We start from the raw sequence: 19,985 nt of genomic DNA on the forward strand, positions 1-19,985 counted from the left end.
GGGGTGCATCACTTGACCGCTACACCAGTGTGATATGAGATCATTATCTTTTCTACCTCAGAATATCCCCCAAACTAAATTCCTAAACAGCTATCGCTGAATCTTGTGTTACATAGTTGTAACCGTCCTGTGAGTTATTTTTTTTCACTTTTGTAGGGTGTAATGAGACCTCCTATGCTTGTAGTGCATTTCCTCAGTGCCCTTTTATCGAGCGTAGTTTTTTTTTTGTGTGTGTGTGCTGATGGTGTTGTGTGTTTTGCTGCTGCCACGGTGCTTGCGTCGGCCAGGTTCGTGGCCGGAGTGGTTCTACGGGACCGGCTTCCGTCATTTGAGCGAATGTTGTGGCGAGTGTGTCGTGGCAACGTGTTCCTTCGTCAGACAGCCATCGAGACGCCACTGGAGGACCCAGTCACTGTGAGTAGTTCGGATTTTTTTTTTTCATCCTTTGCTGCAGGCAATAAAATGGAGCAGGTGCTGTGTTAGCATTCCTAAAATGAAAGCTGAGCGCAAACACAAGGCAACCAACAAAGACCGCTGTTCCTTAAGGGTCTCTTTATGGGCTGTCTTGTGTTCGCACTCATTTTTCACTATGCTCGTAGACTGCTTATGTGATTGATGGTTGTCTATAGGGCTTTACTAATGCGTTTATATTGTGTGCACTGTAGCAGAGCCTGTTTTGATGTCATTTTTATTTGGAATTCTAGCTAACTAGAATGGCATGTAGAAAAATTGAGCTAAAAGTAATCGTTTGCAGCATTTGGCACAAGCTAACCATCAGAAAATTGGGCTGTACAGTCACTTTATACCAAATGTTTCGCCTAAGATTTTCTACTATTTTTAAAGATAGGCTTTTTGAGTTTGAAGGTTGCATTTGTTGACATAGCAGTGTCAGTGGTGTTGCGCATCTGAATACAGCTAAGATGTGCAGACTAGATGGCTGGTTAACTGTTACTAAGAAATTAACTTTTTAACCTTTAGTTAGACTCCTTATTTATGTAGAGATGCATAGCCCACCATAATTAATCTGCATATGAATTTTTAGAAATTCGAAAATGCAGTTACTCTTGGCTCTGGGGTCCTACATATTTTGGCTATTTCAATAAGTTACATGAGCTGGAGGGGTTGCTTTGCCTGCAAGCTTCTCGTAAGCACATGTATTTTGGCTCGATGCAGCCAAAATTTGTTAGGCCACAGTGCCAGGGGTAACTGCATTTTCGAAATTCTAAAAACTGATATGAATATTATTTACAGTGGGCCACATGCCTCTCAGTAAGTACGGAGACTAACAGTAATAGTTAAAAGCTATCAAAGCAATGCAGGCTGTCCAGCCTACTTATTAGAACATCTTAGCTATATTCTGATGTGCTACACCACTGGCAATGCTATGCCAAAACAAAGCGCTCTTCTAACTGCCAATTTTTAAAAATTGCACAGCATCTTAGATGAAATACCCATTTGTGCTTTAAAGGTGACTAGACTAAAACTATTATATTGTGTCATGGTACGAGGAACAGGTGTTGACATTAGAGCATTCTTAAGCATACTATATTCTTTTGACCCAGAGCGATCAAGTCTACAAGATAGTCTTCATCATCTTCTTCCAAGGAGAGCAGCTAAAGACACGAGTGAAGAAGATCTGTGAAGGGTGAGAGATGAGTTTTTATGCCAGCTCCAAATGGAGCTGATTTCAAAGCCTGGACATGCAAGACTCCCGAGTTATCGTGGTGTCTTACTTAACTTTCTTGCTATTGATCAATTGTTGTTAAAAAAAATCAATCTTGGTTCATCATATGCTATCAGTCTTGGTTAGCTAAATGGTAAAACGGCTGCCCCGCTGAGGTCCCGAGTTCAAACCTCTGACCAAGACTAATTTTTTTTCAACTGCGAAGTTTCTGTAGAAGCTGTATTGCTTTCCTTCGTAGCCTTATGGCTGCACTTGGAGGGATGCCATTGAGTAATTACTGTCTTATTGCTAATCTGCTCCACTTGGGGAGATTCCCCTAAACTTAGAACCAAAGCTAATCACTCAGCATGGGCTTAAAACACTGCAGCCTCTTTACATCTTCGTATTCTAGAAAGGACAGGTGATGGTGAACCTTTCAGAACTGCACGAACACTGTTGTAGTAGTTCTGATGCCTTTGATAATGTGAAGAAATTGCCTCTGCTGTTGGCTTATTTTTACTGACTTTTTGGCACATTATGGTCTAGATTGGTGCTACTCCTTTACCCTCTGTATACAGGAGACCGACACGTGCGGTAGCCATGAAACAACTGCCGTTTATTGCCCGCTCACCGGAAGTGCCCGAGCACGTTGCCAGACTGGCTGGCGTGCACCGTACAGTTTTAGCGGTCACCGATACATCCTCTTTTCTTTAAACATTGAGAAGGTGACTACAGAGTAAGTCCTTCACAATAGGGAGCAGGTGATATGCAGGACGGGGCGCCTTAATTCTGGTGGGCCAACCGGCGGGGAGGCCTTCTGAGTCTTGAGGACCGTCTTAGTTCTGCACCAACCACTCTAGTCGGTCCAGAGGATGTAGTGTGTTCTGTAGCAGTCTCTGCTGCTCCCCCTTGAGGTTGCACCGCTGGCCGCTCTCCTGTTTGTTGCTTGGGCGACACGCTTGGTTCGGTTGCCCCCAACGCTCCAGCTGGTCTAGGGGGTGTGAGAGGAACGAACTCCGCGGAACCCCTTTCTCCTGCTGCTGGCGAGGATGCTGTAGGCGGTCTTAGTAGTCTAGGTGGTGTACACAGCTCCCTTGCTGGGGCTGTTGATCTTGCACTCTATAACGGAGTGTCAACACGCATGAGGGCCTGTTGGGGTCTTGTCGCTCTCTGCAACACTGGGCGACTTTCCACGTCTCCAGCGCTGCGTCCTGTAGGATGAAGCTGTTGTGATGTTGGGTTGCAAATCTCTCTCGTTTTTCACAAGTCTTGACGGTTCCTTCTAAATTCGCTTCCATCCTCTGTTATTACTCTGTATGATCGGGGGGCCACAAGATCTAAAACTATAGCTTTTGTGCCCCACTTGCTTCCAGACCTAATCCGAACGCTGTCTCCAGGCTGTAATGGCGGGAGCTGCTGTCCTTTGTTCGTATCCTGCTTATGTTTTCGAGGTTTTGAGAGCTGCTGAGCTGAATCCGAGCAGGGGTCCGGGAGCGGCGTTCTGCTGTCGCGACCCATGAGATACTTGGATGGTGAGACACCGTCTTCCAGCGGAGACGCACGATAGTTGAGGAGGCCAAGCCAAAACTCCTCCTTTGATGATCCTGCCTTCTTGAGTAGCCTCTTGATTATTTGTACGCCTTTCTCCGCGAGTCCATTCGATTTCGGATAATAAGGGCTGGAAATGATGTGTTCAAAGTCAAACATCACTGCAAATTCCTTAAATTCCTTGGCTGTGAATTGGGGACCTCCATCAGTGCAGACCTCGTGGGGGATGCCATAACATGCAAATATCCGAGATAGTTTGTTTATGACCTCAGTAGTTGTGGTGCCGTTCAACTCCTCCACCTCCGGATAGTTAGAGTAGGCATCGTACACAACAAGGTAATGCTTCCCAGCATGCTCGCATAAGTCGGCTCCCACCCTGTACCATGGGCGACTGGGCGTATCCCGTAACAGCAGAGGTTCAGCAGGCTGTTTGTAAGCATGTATCTGACAGGTCGGACACCGCTCCGCCATTTCTCTTATTTCAGCTGCCATCCTGGGCCAGTACATGAGGCTGCGTGCTCGTGATGTGCATTTCGCTATGCCCAGATGCCCTCGATGCAACCGACAAAGCATTTTCTTTCGAAGCTCGGAAGGAATGACAACTTTGGTACCTTTCAACAACACACCTTCCACCACTGACAGTTCACTGGTGTGCGTTTTCCACTCCCCGTTCAAAGACTGTGACGCCTGCAGTTTTGCCATGATTTGCTGCAGCTCCGGGTCCCTAGCCGTGGCATCTTTCAATTTGTCCATTGTTCTCTTGCTCACCCGGTCCTCCAAGACACTTATGGCGGGTATTTCCAAGTCATCTGATAAGTTATCTGACAAGCGTTTCCCTTGCATCCTGGAAAGAGTGTCAGCAATAACCAGTTTCTTCCCAGGAACAAATTGCAACAGGTAGTCGTATTTCAGCAGTCGCAGGAAGAGCCTTTGAAGTCGAGGCGGGATGTCTCAGAGTCCTTTCTTCGAGATAGATATCAATGGACTGTGATCGGTTTCTATAGTGATTCTTCGGCCCAAGACAAACTCATTAAACTTCTCACAGCCAAACACTATTCCAAGGGCTTCCTTTTCAATCTGTGCGTATCTGCGCTCGGTCTCTGTCAGGACCCTTGACGCATAGCCTACAGGCCGCCAGTTGCTACCATGCTGCTGGGAAAGGGCTGCACCCAATGCAAAGGCGGATGCGTCAGTGCACAGCTTTGTAGGTAAAGATGGATCAAATATAGCAAGTACAGGAGCTTGCGTGAGCATTTCGTTTAGACGGGCCCACTCGATGTTGTGCGCTCTAGTCCATTCAAAGACAGAGTCCTCCCGCAACAGACCACGAAGTGATTCTGTCTGACTTGCTAAGTTCGGCAAGTACTTGCTGAAATAGTTGACTGCTCCAAGTAGCCTCTGGACTTCCTTTTTCGTAGCCGGCTTCTGGCAATGGGCTAGGCACTCTACCAGTTCTGGGTTTGGTTTGATGCCTTGTTCACTTATTCTGTCTCCAAGGAAGTCGATCTGTTTCACTCCGAACCTACATTTGTCCCAATTAAGAGTTAGGCCAGCAGCACTGGCCGTTTCCAAGGCTCTGTACAGTCTCTCCTGGTGCTCTTCCCATGAGGCACCCCAAACCAAAATGTCATCGATGTAGATGCGTACCCCTGGTAGACCGTCGAAAATCTCTGTCATTGTTCTTTGAAATATCTCTGGAGCCGATGAAATACCAAAGGGCAGCCTTAGGAACCGGTAACGACCAAATGGACTGCTAAATGTGCAAATTCTCGAGGACATGTCATCAAGCGGGATTTGGTGGAATCCACTATTGGCGTCAAGCGTGCTGAAATATTTCGCTCCTGCCAGTTCACTTTCGATCTCTTCCCTGCGCGGAAGCTGAAAGTGTTCCCTCTTCAAAGCCTCGTTCACTTTTTTGGGGTCCATGCAGACGCGAAGTTGGCCGTTCTTCTTTCGAGCAATAACAAGTGGGCTTACCCAGTCAGATGGCTCTCGCACCTTGGCAATGATTCCTGCAGCCTCCAGGCGATCAAGCTCCTCTTTCAGCCGCGATCGAATTGCGTGAGGTACCCGCCGGGCTGGCTCGGCGACTGGACGGGTGCCATCTTGAAGAGTCATGCTGTATTCCTGCTTCAGTTTTCCGATGCCCGTGAACAACTTGGGATACTGCCGGCGAACGCACTCGGACAAAGCCTCATCTTTTTTTACTGCTCTGATTCTGTTGACAAGACCAAACTGCTCACAAGCCTGCAGTCCCAAGATCGCTTGATGGCCCTTCTTCACAACAAAGAATTCCACTAGTCGAGTGTCGGCGCCAATCCGAACCAGGAGGCATACCTTTCCCATGTGCACGATTTCATTCCCGCCGTAGCTGCGTAGTACAGCCCTGGCTGGCTCTGGCTGCTGCTTGGTTCCCAGGGCTTCAAACAGACCGCGCGGCAGCAGGTTGGCCTGCGCGCCGGTGTCGACTTTCAGCCGCAACCCAGCGCATCGTTCCTGTGCTGCTGATGCTTGTTTTTCTCTTCACCCACTGCGTCGACGCTTTTGTCTTCACTCCACACTTTGCTTTGTGCGGCAGTGATTTCCTCAGCCTTTGCCCACTCGACGGCTGTGGTGAGTGTCAAGTCCTTTTTGGCTAGAAGCTTTTCCCTCAACGTCTTACTAGATGTGCCGTACACTATTTGGTCTCGCAGCATCGATTCCCGAAGGTTGTCAAAATTGCAGGTCTTGGATTTCAGTTGCAGGTCTCGATAGAATTGCTCGAACGGCTCACCTTCGGCTTGCGTGCGGTTCCGGAACACGTAGCGCTCGAACGTCTCATTGCTCTGAGGTAGGCAGTAGGCTTCAAAAGCTTGCACTAGCTTGTCGTAGTCCTTCTTGTCTTCAGCGGTAAGATCGAAGGTGTTGTAAACATCTATTGCCTCTTGACCGGCAAGGTGAAGCAAAATGGCGGCTTTCTGGGCGTTGCTGCGTTGTCGTCCTGGCTCTGTTGACTCAGTGGCGATGAAGTAGAGCTCTACCCGTTGCTTGAATCGAGTCCAGTTGTCCGAAACTTAACGGCTCTGGAGACAGAAGCTCCGTCTTTTTTTTTTTTTTTTTTTTGGCGCGGGAACTGGTCACTTCTGACACCATGTATACAGGAGACCGACACGTGCGATAGCCATGAAACAACTGCCGTTTATTGCCCGCTCACCGGAAGTGCCCGAGCACGTTGCCAAACTGGCTGGCGTGCATCGTACAGTTTTAGCGGTCACCGATACACCCTCCAATTACCATACTACTGCAACTCTTTAACACCTGCAACAGCCTTTGCTTCTCTGCATTAAAGCGGTGACCCCCACCCCCACCCGAGATAACTTGGTCCTGTTGAGGGAGGGTAGGTTTCGGATTCCTAGTGCTGTGGAGAGATCGACAGTTATTGAATACTGACACTTGTGTTGTACAAGCTTGCAACGGTGAAATCGAGAGAGCAAACTTGTCTCATAGCAGTTACAGGGTACATGGGTAATCAATCAAACAAGCCGCACCTTGTGAGGCCTCTTTTGGGAGCATGAAAGTCATGCATTGGACATGCACACAAGGCTGCATGCCTGCAGAGCAAGAATAAACTATATATGCGAATCATGTAGAGACTTGACAGTAAACCAGATTATATTTTCATGTGCAAAACTCTAGAAAACAAGGTAAGAGTATCTCGTGTGATTTATGACATTGCTTTCTTATGTAGATTCAGTCTGTGAGAAATGCAGTTGTAGATACTAAACAAGTCTCTCTGGAATTCTAGAAGAACTGTATGTTTTAAACAAAGTGCAACATATTTTACTTTGTTCCTCTATCTCAAACGGCATGTTTGTCCTGTATTTGGTGCATGATAGCCTTTGCCACTTATATGTTCCATAATATACTACATATCACAATAGCAGCATATTCAGGCTATCACATATGTCAAGACTTTCGACATTTCACACATGGGGAATCATGCAGAGATGGGCCTCATCACAGATGGAGAAGGTGTCATTCTTGCGTTGTCTGAAATTATCTGAAATCATTGGAGGTCTGCAGTACTAGCATGCTGAGTACACTGTAGTTTACTTAACCCGCTGTTTCATAGTGGTTTTTCAAATTGCTTACAGAGAATGCCGACCAAAGTAGTGATGTATAGCAGTTAAACTGCTGTCGTCTGCTTGTAATCAGTATTCCTTGGCTCATTTAGGTCAGAAAGTGTTTAACCTGAAATTATTGCACAGGTTTCGTGCGACCCTCTACCCTTGTCCAGAGACGCCAGCCGATCGAAGGGAGATGTCTATTGGCGTGATGACCCGCATTGAAGACCTGAACACGGTGCGTAAGTGCTGGCCTAGTGCGTCTACATGCAGACTGTCACTTTTAAAAGTGGTCATACCATGATAAACATCTGTGAGCAATTTTGAGCAAGCACTTTAGGAAGGGATCATTCATTGTCCACACAGCCCTGTGTGTTCAAATTAGTCCCTTTCATCACTGCTGACTATATATCAGCTGAAAGCAGCTCATCATTTGCCATCGTTAAAAAATTGTCTTGGTTTTCCGCTCTCCTCCTGCTTGATGCAGGCAGTGCACACTTGCTCGCCTCTAGTGCATGAAAACTGTCATACAGCTCTCCTCTAATATTTTGTTAACCGGAGACCAGTTCTATGTACTGCCATGCTTCTGTGTATGATGGTTGATGTGGTACATGATTGCATGTGCAGCCATTGTAAGACGTGTAGTTTTAGTCCTTGTTTGATTGAACTCGCAGTTTGTAAAATTTTTGTTCTTGGCTCATTTCCTGTACTGAAGGAAAACTCAACTGAGCAGTGTTCATGGGAAATGGTCTGCTTTGCACTCTCCACAGGTGCTGGGCCAGACAAAGGACCACCGGCACCGGGTGCTAGTCGCCGCTGCCAAGAACATCAGAAACTGGTTCATTAAGGTGCGGAAGATCAAGGCCATCTACCATGCCCTGAATCTGTTCAACCTGGACGTGACACAGAAGTGCCTCATAGCAGAGTGCTGGTGTGCCATCTCCGACCTTGAAAAGATTCAGATGGCGCTGCACCGAGGAACGGTCAGTTGATCTGCATCAGCAGTTTTCATGCGGGTTGGGTTTCTGCTGACATTTGCCAAGCAACTAATAAACTAATGCCTCATTTTTGCCCTTATTACTGCACCAGTGCTTATTTGCACTGATGTAGCCTTGAAGCTTGGTGTAGCTCTAGTAGTGTTGACGTAGTGTTCCCGTTAGGTGGCTGGCTGACTTGCGTTTTTGTCAGGAGTGAATAAAAATGACAGTAGCTGCGCTCTTGGTCCAGGCTTCCTGCCCCCTTTTTTTTGGGTCCTACAGTGTCTTGCAGATTGGGTCTAGCCTGAGCAAAGAGCTCACCTAAAGTGAGACATTAGTAGGTCTGCAATACAAATGATCTACATTTCAGCTACGTTGTTTTCTATGGCAGGAGCCTAAGCAGATGAAAGGCCCTATAATAATTAATCTCCATGTTGGCATCTATAGTCTGATGCAACTCGAGAACGAAGCTGCAGATGCCACTCAAAAAAGGCCCCCTCCAGCCAACGGTGTCGACAGATTCTCGTGACATTGTGGTTGATCACCTTGTACCTGCTGGCGTGACAATGCAGGGGGTGGAAAATAAAAGGCAATTAACCACGGCTAAATTGGATTAACCATAGTGTCAGGAAAATGAGTCAATGCCAGTGTTTCGGAGGACCTCCTTTGAGAGGCACCTGTCACTTTGTTATTTTTTATTTATTTGATGCCTTAAAGGCCCCTGGTATGGGGCATTACATGAGGGATGAACATGGCAGTTAAACAACAATGGTCTTAAAAGCATTCTTAAAATGGATGGCACTGATATGATGCGTTCTTTGGCAGATCATCCCAGTCCCGCGATGACGACGAAAAAAGATGAGGAATGAGTGGTAGTTCTTGTGGGGGGGGGTATGGTCTATACACACTGGCGTAGTATGAATAATCAGAATAAAGCGGTCATCACGATTTTGTATTTTTTCTAAGGTTAAGGAGAGGTTAGATTGGTGAGGATCCCATATTGCTGAAGCATATTCTAGTTGGGATGAACAAAAGTTAGGCATGGCAATAATTTGATGGATGGGATGGCAAATCGTAGATTGCGACATATAAAGCCAAGGGTACGATTAGATTAGCCTCATTAGCGATGTTCTTGATATGAGATGACCATCTTAGGTTTTGCATTACAGTAATACCCAAGTACTTACAGAAAGAAATGGATGACACTTCTGAACCAAAAAGAACATATTTAAAAGGAGTATGCAACTGCCAATGATGGAACGAAATCAAACATGTTTTAGCAATATTAAGAGACATTAACCACATTAGCTGTATCCCAATTATAGCTAGCTAGCTTCAGCTTATATTCGTGGTTACCCGCCGCAGTTGCCCTATGGCTTTGGCATTTGAGTGTTGATCCCAATTTCGTGAGTTTGATGCCAGCCGCAGTGGACTTATTTCGACAGAGGTGAAATACAGAATCATCCATGTGCTGTGCGATACCTGAGCATGTCGAAAAACTGCCACGTGGTCTACTATAATCCAGAGCCCTCCACTACAGTGTACCCATAGCCCATATACCACATTTTTTTTTTGTACAAGTACCTGCAGCACCACAAGGGCGTTATTGCAGTTTGTATTCATGTTTGCAGATTCTGCTAAATTGTTCTGTTCTGACTTCAAATTAGCTGTTTGTACAGTGGGATCGTGCTTAAGTTGAACTGCCAGTTTATTCAAACTGATGCTTCAGCCTTGTCAAATTCATCGGTATTTCACTGAGAGAAAACTCCCTCTAACTCTAATGCATGGATGTATGCAAAAGTTAATTCATACAGGTTGCAGAGCACACCGGCTCTTGACTGACAAACCACATCGGCATAAAGGCTTGTCTTCATCCTGCTGGCAAGTGGCCATGCGCCTGTAACCATTGCAAATGATCAACTCCTTTGAGTGCGTGGTTACGGTAGTGCCACTGGCGCTGTATGCACGCATGAAAGCCCACTGGCATCTGCTGTCGCTGCATGCTGCTTATTGCCAACTGTATTCTTGCTGCCCCGCGTGGGCTGTGCACGTTGCCCTATCAGCACCAAGGAAATCACTGCTCTGTTCATGCTCCCTTTTCATGCACGCCTAATGCTACCGCGGACCTGTTTACCTTAGCAATCTTAGAAAAACTGCAGCTGAGAGACACTGATATGACACAGCGCGCATTGGAGACCCCCAGAGATCTACCATGTGAAAAAAAAAGAAGGGCATGATGCTCACTTGCAAGTCTCCAACGCTCTTGCATTTCTTAACGTGTATCAACCGCTCATTCCAATTAAATTTCTTTGGTTTAAAATGCATATAGTTAGAAGGAGGTTTCAGTCTCCTCATTTGTTGTAGTTATCAAGATTCGATTGTAATTAGTTAATATTGTTAGCAGTTCAATGAATATTAGCCTCAAAACCATTGATGGCAGCTCCTCCGCAGAGATATATGGTGAGGGAATGCATTGTTTTTAACATAAAAATTCCAGATGAATAATGTTAATTGCTAATGACATTAATGCACAATTTATATTTATTTCCATGTAACACATTTGTCAACAACGTTGCAATATACTGCAGCAGCAACATTGCTGCTGCCATCAGTGCTGTTTGCCCTGGAACACTGTTGCAATTGCAGTGTGTGTGCTGAAAGATATTTTTTCCCTTCCAGGACCGTAGCGGCAGCACCGTGCCGTCCATTCTCAACCGCATGGAGACCAAGGAGACTCCACCTACCTACAACCGCACCAACCGCTTCACAGTGGGGTTCCAGAGCATTGTGGATGCATACGCCGTGCCAAGCTACCGGGAGGTGAACCCAGGTGAGTCAGCCACTTTATGCGGGGTAATAGACACTTTCATTCTGCCATGTAACATGCTTAGGCTGTAAGCAGCCATTTATAAAAGTATATGCTCTTTAATTAGTGGTCACTTAATTTAAACTTCAAATTTATTCATACAATGTGGGCCCCTCAGCATCAAGTTTATTAGAAAGGCTGCCATTAATTCAAAGTGTGCATATTTTAAACCGGTTTTCAAATCCCTTCGAGCTTGATGTCATCAAGAGCCGACTGTACTGGGATCCATGCTTCATATTGCAGTGGCTTCATGCAGCATAGCTGCAACAGTTTCTGCTGACACTTGAGTTTCTTCTAGGTTTTGCAGCATTTTAATGGGAAAAACATGAACTCTATACATGCTGTGGATAAATTCACTGGTGGCTTCGTGCAAAACCATACAGCAAAAAGTAAGCTTTTTAAGCTGCCAGTTGTAGTGAAGTGTGCCAGTGAAAGTAGAGAATTGACTGGCAGACAAAAAAAAAAAACCAAGTTAACACTGTTTAACCAGGTGGTTCAGTGACAACCCTTTTTTTTTGCTATTGTGAGATTGGCAGCTGCCATTCTTAGGTTTATTCATTTGTAGGTCAGTGGCTGTTAGCCACTTTATCGCCTGGCAATCAGCCGAGACAAATAAAGCAGAAAACCACTGCACCAGTTATTTCAGTTGTAAGTAGTTAGTAACAGGTAGGAACAGTTTAATGATTAGTAGCACTGTCCTCATTTGCAAAGGGTAAAATTTTCCTGGTTCAGGAAGACAGTAGTTAGAGCTGGGCATCAGTTAATTCTACAAGGGCTGCAGCTTTTGCCTGATGTGCTTACAGCATCAAAAGCCACTAAAGATCTGAATCCATATCCATATTTGTGAAAAGTAGGAAGGCTAGCATGCCCAAGTGAACCCCTGCTTTGCCTAAGACAAAGGGTTTCCGAGTGCATGCAAAGGAGCTTCAAGACTGTATGTCCATACGATGCTACTGCCGTTTATCCTCTGATTAAAAGCAAGCTGTGGTGGGCGTGAGCGTGAGGCGTCGGTCTCCACTGCAAAGGGGAAAAAAAGAGGAGGGGAAGAAAGGAGGGAGAGTGCCAGCAGTGCAGGCATGCAAGGGTGTTGCCATCTGGCATTGTTGGAGACAGTGCAAATGGGTGCCAGAAGGCGGGTGCTGTTACAGATTGTTGCCTCTGTTAGCAGTTCTGTGTTAGTGTTGTAAGTCATTAAGCTTCTATAATTCCACTTTACATAGCATGCAAGAAGCACGCAAGAGGAGGAGACGTGTGAAGGCTGTTATGCAATGCTGAAACATTCAGGGTCATCATGTACCACAGCCGCAGAGAAAGCTGAAAGGCAGATAATCACATCAGAGATCTTAAATTAAGCTCCCCATGATTTTTGATACCTCTTGGCTTCTGACAACCTTGTTTGAGAAAAGAAAAGGAACTTAAGCTTGCTTAAATTTAGGGGTGCTTCCACTGATTGAAGGTCTCTACTTTAGAAAAAAAGGGTGTTTGAATTCACGTATCAGGATCTAAAATTATTGTGGTGTGAAAGGGGTTAAAAACAAACTGCACTAACATAAAACAGCAATTTGGAAATGATACAACTGTGCATCAAGCAATCATCTTTCTGTAATGAGCCACGATTTTGGGCAAAATTTAACAGCACAGGCTTTAGTGAAACATTTTCCGTATGCATGACTCTCTAAAATGATCCGATCTGGTAATTCCAATGTTGTATTTGACTGATGGACAACAGTGTCGGGGATAAGGAATGAGAGAGGTACATGAAACTTGAGCCGCAGTCAACATGCATGTAACTAGTTTTTATGCATTTACTTCTCATGCATGAGAAGTCAATAAAGTACAATAAAACCTCTTTTAAGGCATACTCACTTAAATGGTAGGTCTGCTCAGGACATCATCTAATGAAATTCCCGTTACATCTTTCACTAAAGCTCATGCGTTTGGTGCCCCTTTCTACGTAATGGCATATTGCAACTGTCTTGGTTAGGAGGGTGTACCTGTCATCATCTCTGGAAGAAATCTCTAGTAAAACACTCATGAACTGTGCCATGTATTGTAAGTTAACTTCATTTGTGCTCCTAACGCTTAAGCCGTGGCGAAATGTTGATGCTGTGACAGAGCACCGTGTGACGAGCATGCTTGCAGCTGGCAGGCTGCAGGAAATCACACTCCTGTCCTATCGTTGGGAGCGCCAGTGTACCCACGCCACCCCCACTGCCCCATCGCCATCCCATTCACAGGCGCTAGTGTCAGAATGGCCACTGTTTAACTCTGCATTTTCGCAGCACTGTAGCTGCTCAGTTTAGGCTGGCTGCAGCTATTTCATAGCTGCCATTGTTGTGTTGCTGGCTGACAGATGATACTGCACGACTGATTCGGCCTATCTCGTTGCCTTGTCGTGTTATTACTGTTGCCATGAATCGCATGCTTCCCATGCCTAGGACAACACTGCTTCCCAAGTGACTGCACTGCCAGCATGTCTCGCGTTGGGGGCAAATCTCTGCGTATGGGCCACAGCTGGCAGTGATGCCTGTGAAAGGTTGTCCATGAAAGTTTTGCAGTGGGGAGGCGCTGTGGAAACTGTCGCCGTTTGGATATTTAGAGATATAGTGCTGTTTGTTTATTTATTTTTATTTATCAGTGTACTCACAGCGCCTGTACAGCATTACAGTGGGGGGGAAGGAAAATACAGGGCAAGAGTGTAAATGCAAGAATTACATCAACAATCCGAAATATGCAACTTAACGACGCTTCTCCAGCATGGTCCTATAGTGACATTGTTGCCTCTCGTACTGATGAAACGTCACCCTATGGAAGGAAGCAGCCCCAAGAGGAAGCTTAAGACAGCCTGGGCACTACCGTTGGGGAGACTGCATGCGCGCTAGACGGGGTTTGTCTGCTCACCCAAATACAGGGCCTAATAGGGCAGTCAGGGCCTCGTGTGCCTTCGAGGCTGCGCTAGTATAGCTGTGAGATCGCTTCTGCGGCAGACATAAACAATTGATTTCTTTGCTCATACGTTTCTAAAAGACTGCGTGTGTGCCTTCCTTTATACCGCATGAGGCGATATTCCTTCGCGATACGTCGTGCGATGACGCCGCCGTCGCACATCGTTGCCGCTGGCGCAAACCGCACGAAGCGACGGGACAACGCTCTTAAGGCTTCATACAAGATAAAACACAATAAAAACATTGAAAAATATATTTAGGTAATAATTTTTAGTCTACACAAAGTCACGTGACGCAGAAAAGTGTGCGCGAGGGACGCTGCGATGAGGCGCCAGGCGACATTCCTGCGCTCTTGCGACTTATAGTGCGTGTAGGACATACCCACAACACCTTTTACTTTTGAATTTCATTAATGAGCATTTCATTAAATTCTTGCATAGCTGCCATGGTGAGGGATGCGTCCGCTGAAAAAAAAAAAAAAATCGACTTTCGTGCGCAAGACGGATCGGAAGTTACTCACCCGCAAGGCCTACCATCATTGGCTAGTCTCGCACGGCACTTCCGGGCGATGGGCGAAATTTTTTGTAAACCCAGAACCTGGGCGACGCGATGAGCGACAGTGCTTCGGTGGCCCTCAGCCCATTGCGCGGCGTGTCGCCGCGAATTTTCGCCTTATGCGGTTACTGCTTTAGATATCATCCTTTACAAGGTCAGTGGATATATTTAAGCTGTTTTAGGTTGGGGCATATTTCTGTTTTGTGCATTCTTTTTCTGTGGTCCCGCAGGGTACATGTTAATGATGCTTCAGTGTATACTACCACCAGTATACCAATACCAGTAAACTACCAGTGAAGAGAATTGTCCTCTTGCTTGCCATGCGTTCTTTAGTTCCTAAAGATGTGAGGCACCGATATCATGAGCCCATTTTTTTACGTTGTGAAAAGGGGAAGTTTGCAATGCTGAAATACTTTTGCTTTAGACCAATGCATTCTTTGCAGTCTGGGAGTTCCTAATGCACCACTGGCAAAATAAAACAAAGTAGGCAAGTACAGAAGGCTGGCTGTCACACTGAGACTCTTCTTTCTTGTGGTGGGAAATACGTCACGAAAACAATGCACTGCTTGCCCAAATGTGGAATGGCACCAAAGAGACCAGCGTGCAGTCCTCTTTGTGGCCACGTGGCAGTGATGCTCATTCTTTTCTCTCTTTGGTGCAGCTCCGTTCACCATCATCACTTTTCCGTTCCTCTTTGCGGTGATGTTCGGCGATGCTGGCCATGGCACCCTCATGTTCCTGTTTGCCCTGTGGATGGTGCTCAAGGAAAAATCCCTCCTGGCCATGAAGTCAAACAACGAGGTGAGCTTTGGACAACTTTTTTTTTTTTGTGAGATTATACCAGGTGTCCCAGCTAAATGTAACCAGGTTTTAAAAAGAAAGGTGGGACTGGTTTAGGTGACTGATACCAACTGAGTGCTGTTGAGAATTGTGTGATTCAGTATTTTTTTTACTCTTCTAAGTTAGGTAATTGGTAAATACCTTAAGCTGACCTTTTTTTACTGTAGACATCGGAAAAAGAGTAAATTTGGAACTTGTAGATTGTGTTGAAAAACAGGAGGCAATGTTTGCATTACAGCAAGGCACCTTTCTATTTGTCAGCCCGAAAACGAAACCTGCCAGTGGGTTAACAGTTGCTGATACATATCTTGGAGCCACTGCAAATGCAGAGTTGGATTCGGGACAGTGCTCCAGAGATAATAATAATAATTGGTTTTTGGGAAAAGTAAATGGTGCAGTATCTGTCTCATATCCTTGCACACCTGAACTGCCCGAGAAAGGAAGAGAGAGGTGCCATTGTGGAGGGCTCTGGAATAATTTCGATCACAGCACATGGGCATCTTAGTGTTTTGCCTCCATAAAAACACAGTCGCCATGGGAACCCGGAACTCTGGATCAGTAGCCGAGCGCTTTAACCACTCAGCCACTGCGGTGGGATTTTAATAATAATTGGCTTTTTTGGGGAAAGGAAATGGCGCAGTCTCATATATTGTTGGACACCTGAATGGGGGGGGGGGTAAGGGAAGGGATAAAGGAGGGAGTGAAAAAAGAAAGGAAGAAAGGGGTGCCATTGTGGAAGGCTCCGAAATATTTTCGACCACCTGGGGATCTTTAATGTGCACTGACACATACAGATTTCGTTTTAAGAGCGCATCCTGCAGTGCCGAGGTAGCACCCCTATCACGATTGTTTTTATATGTTGCAGACTTTGTTTTATGCCAGTAGAAACATCTGTGTAAATGATACCTTGTTGTTGTTACCTTGTTTTTCAACTTCCGAATTGGCACTTTTTTTTTCAGTCATTACTTTAAATGTTAACTAATTAGTGTTTGCTAACTAACTAAGTTTGCAGAATGAAAAAAATGCTCGCGCAGCTCTCAACAGCATTCAGTTGGTTCATTCACCTCGGACACCATTCTTTCTTAAAAACTTTGTTACGTTTAGCTGGAACACCCGACATAGCCAATATTTGGGGTTCTATCCTGTTAGTTGATTGCAAAATGATTGTAATAGTTGCTATGAATGGCACCACAGATGTTCCCAGAAACAGCTTGGGACATAAAGTTAGCTTATATAATCAGAGCCTAGCACTTCACTGGCTGTTGTATGATTGCTAAGGGGAAGATTTTTGCATTTATAGCTGTTTGGTGTTTTATGTTATGTTATGTTTTAACCTCTGTTAATTGTATGACTCAGAATATATTTCATCTGTATGTTTTCTTCTCAAGAATGTTCGATGTGCTCATGGGGCTTATTGAAGTTGGGACTAACATTCAGAAGAGACCTGAGGATCAACTGGGTATCATTGTATTGGGTCAACTGTACTGGTTTTCAAGTGAAACAATTTGGGTCAAAATTTATTCCCCTTTTCATAAGGTTTGTAATGGTGGTTGCATTCTGTGAAGGTGTCAAGTTTTTAATTGTTGCATCAGTAGAGATACTTGAAATTAAAGCAAACTTAGCTTTTATTGAACAGAATTACTTTTATTAAACAATCAGCCTTTTCCTCTGTCTCTCTTTTTATGTATAACTCCTTTTGCACTCTTCTTTGACATCTACATCAGAATTTAAGGTGATTAATTAATTAAAAAATAAAACTTTGCATATAAGTCTTTTTGTTTGTACTGCATTGACATTAACTTCCCGGGTTCTTTCTGCAATGCATGAAACAGATTTGGAACACCTTTTTTGGCGGCCGGTACATCATCCTGCTGATGGGCATCTTTAGCATCTACACGGGCCTCATTTACAATGACACCTTCTCGAAGTCCTTCAACATTTTCGGATCTTCCTGGTTTGTCACAAAAAAGTGTGTTCTGATTTCTTTTTACTAACCCACTTAGCATTTACTAAGCAGATATGGTTGAAGGGACCAAACACTGAATTTTAAGATCCTGATTTTTTTGCCCAATAGAGAGCCTGTTATTTAATGTACTCGAGTCTGCTAGGGTTTCGTTAAAAATTTTGATCAGTGCATGCATCTGTTTTTATGTATTACGATACTATAAACTGTGACCAGTGAGCACAGTGGCAAGAGTGATATGCCAAAACATATAAATCTCACCTGCCAGACAGTAATAAATTTTTTTAATATAGAGTAGTGTCTATTTTAGTTTCTACACCTAAAGATATTATGGCACAGTGATATGCACCTTGTTGACAAAAGTTTTAGTGGGCTGTGGTTGCACTAGATAGCGTTAACTATAAAAAAAACATGACTAATACTCCTGAAAGAAAAAAACTACTATATTTCTCCCTCATGTAAAACCCTCACCCAAGGGCCCTTGAGGTATTTTAATAAATAAATAAATAAATAAATAAATAAATAAATAAATAAGTAAATAAACAAACAAACAAGTAAACAAGTAAAAAGTAAATAAATAAATAAATAAATAAATAAATAAATAAATAAATAAATAAATAAATAAATAAATAAATATTCTACTGCACAAAAAACAGCAGTTGTATTACACTGGGATGTGGTCATATGGCGAGATACACTGATAATGGCAGGGTTTCACTACAAGATGGCACTTCTGTTTATGTGATTTTAAATGCCGAATTAAAATTATAAATCCCCGTCTTTTTTTTCATAATTCAGTGCTCAATTACAATAAAAGGCACAGTCTTTCAATTGCTGCATAATATGACATATTGTGGTCAGTGGTCGGTCCCTTCAACTGCCTTCCTGGTTGCCTACTTGAAAGCATGTTTGTTACTTTGTAGAAAGACAATGCTGCATCACAACTTTTTCCTAATAGGCAGCTCTTTTCGAGGCTGGGCACGCATCTCATGTTTTTCTTCTGGCCCTGACCACAGTGCACTTGTGCACTACAGTGAGCGTTGTTGTCTGAAATATTATTTTGTCATTTTTTCACATAATTTGCTAGCTTTGTTTGCAGCAGCAAAATTACCTCTTGGTGTGGCCTTTGAAGTACTTCAAAAAAGAAGTACCAGCTTGCACCACAATGCAGTGTCAACAACCCAGGCCTGAATGAGATAAGAAAAAAAAAAAACAGGTGACACAGGCACTACTTTAAGCTAGAGCTTTCTTCAGTGTGCAGAATGCGCCCAAAGCAACTGTTGTGCGTAGTTTGTGTAAGTCGCGATCGCTGTGAAAGTTCATCTTAACTGAGACACATGCGAAACAGTTAGTCTTAGGTTTTTTTTTTTACATTGAGTTCATGGGAAACCAAGCAAATGTTCCCACATTGTTCATATTATTCAAAAATTCGTCATAATGTGAGTCTACTGTATGTAATTGGAGCAGCAGGAAAATGTCATTAGCAATCTTTGAAAGGTAATAAAGTGGGCAGGATAATTCTGCATTGAGAAATTTAAGCAACATTCGGAATAGTCATGATGTTAATGATCAAAGTAATGGGGCTGATGCAGTGAAGAATGAGGACTGCATGCTGGCCAGTCAGCATGACACACGGTGTTAGGCCAACAACACGGAATTGGGAAAACCTGCCCTTAAGGGACACTGAGAACAGCCCCATCTAATTTTTTTTTTCTTCTGTGGCTCTTTCTGTTTTATTGTTTGTCCTGCAGCAAAGGGTGCTTTTAATGTTGGGGAAAAAAGCATTTAAAAATATTCCTACCACTTTATTCAAACTCTTGACATCCACGCTAAAAAGGACTCTGTGTTCACGGATAGGAAGTGGGTGACTCTGTAGCCTGGCCTTTCAGATCCATGCAAAGAAAAATTTATGAACCACAGTTTACGGTATTCTTTAGGTTATAAAAGCTCCTTTTAGGTGAAAGCGGTCTCATTGTGATTAGAACATGGTAATCTTTCGATACAGGCTAGCTTATAATACTCTGTTTCAACATAGCAGGCAACACAGCGGAGGCTGCAGAAGTAGTGTGCCCGCCGAACCATATTATTCCGCCACGTAAAATTCGTTGCTCTCGAAGTCTCGTTGAGTGGACGAAAACAAGAGTGGTATAAAACGAAGAGCTAGCATTGAAAATCACAGTCGAAGCTGTGACACACTCAGTTTTCGAGCCCTCTGGCTATGAAGTTCTCCGAGCGTTCACTAGTTTTTTGGCGTGGATGGAGTCTGAGCGATTCACCATACCAGGTGTGTATCATACCGTCGCATGTCATTCTTGCATGTCGAAGTCTCGATGAGTCGCAGGACAAGGCTGTGGCAAGAGATGAAACGAAGTGCAGGAGATTGTCAGTCACGGCACTTAGGTTGTACGACGAACTGTTTTTCGGGTGTGGACTTAGCTTGCGTGAACAGATGCGCTAGCTTTGGCAGCGTTGACTGCTATGTATGAAACGGAGTATATGTTTTTCCTCAATGTCTCTTTAAAAAG

The 19,985-nt window shown here is 44.4% G+C and overlaps 1 protein-coding gene across 4 annotated transcripts in view; it reads left to right on the plus strand.

Moving 5' to 3' along the window:
- The window catches only part of LOC144093965 (V-type proton ATPase 116 kDa subunit a 1-like), a 56,357-nt gene that overhangs the window by 15,030 nt on the left and 21,342 nt on the right, over window positions 1-19,985 (plus strand). For all 4 annotated transcript variants that reach the window (XM_077627747.1, XM_077627746.1, XM_077627744.1 and 1 more), the window contains 7 exons: window positions 288-414; window positions 1,563-1,645; window positions 7,459-7,552; window positions 8,085-8,297; window positions 10,971-11,121; window positions 15,319-15,458; window positions 17,330-17,466. In XM_077627747.1, the coding sequence (XP_077483873.1) occupies window positions 288-414; window positions 1,563-1,645; window positions 7,459-7,552; window positions 8,085-8,297; window positions 10,971-11,121; window positions 15,319-15,458; window positions 17,330-17,466 (945 nt within the window). The remainder of the gene's footprint in view (window positions 1-287; window positions 415-1,562; window positions 1,646-7,458; window positions 7,553-8,084; window positions 8,298-10,970; window positions 11,122-15,318; window positions 15,459-17,329; window positions 17,467-19,985) is intronic.

Source organism: Amblyomma americanum, chromosome 6 (genome assembly GCF_052857255.1).
Source record: "Amblyomma americanum isolate KBUSLIRL-KWMA chromosome 6, ASM5285725v1, whole genome shotgun sequence".
In the NCBI taxonomy this organism is placed as follows: Eukaryota; Metazoa; Arthropoda; class Arachnida; order Ixodida; family Ixodidae; genus Amblyomma; species Amblyomma americanum.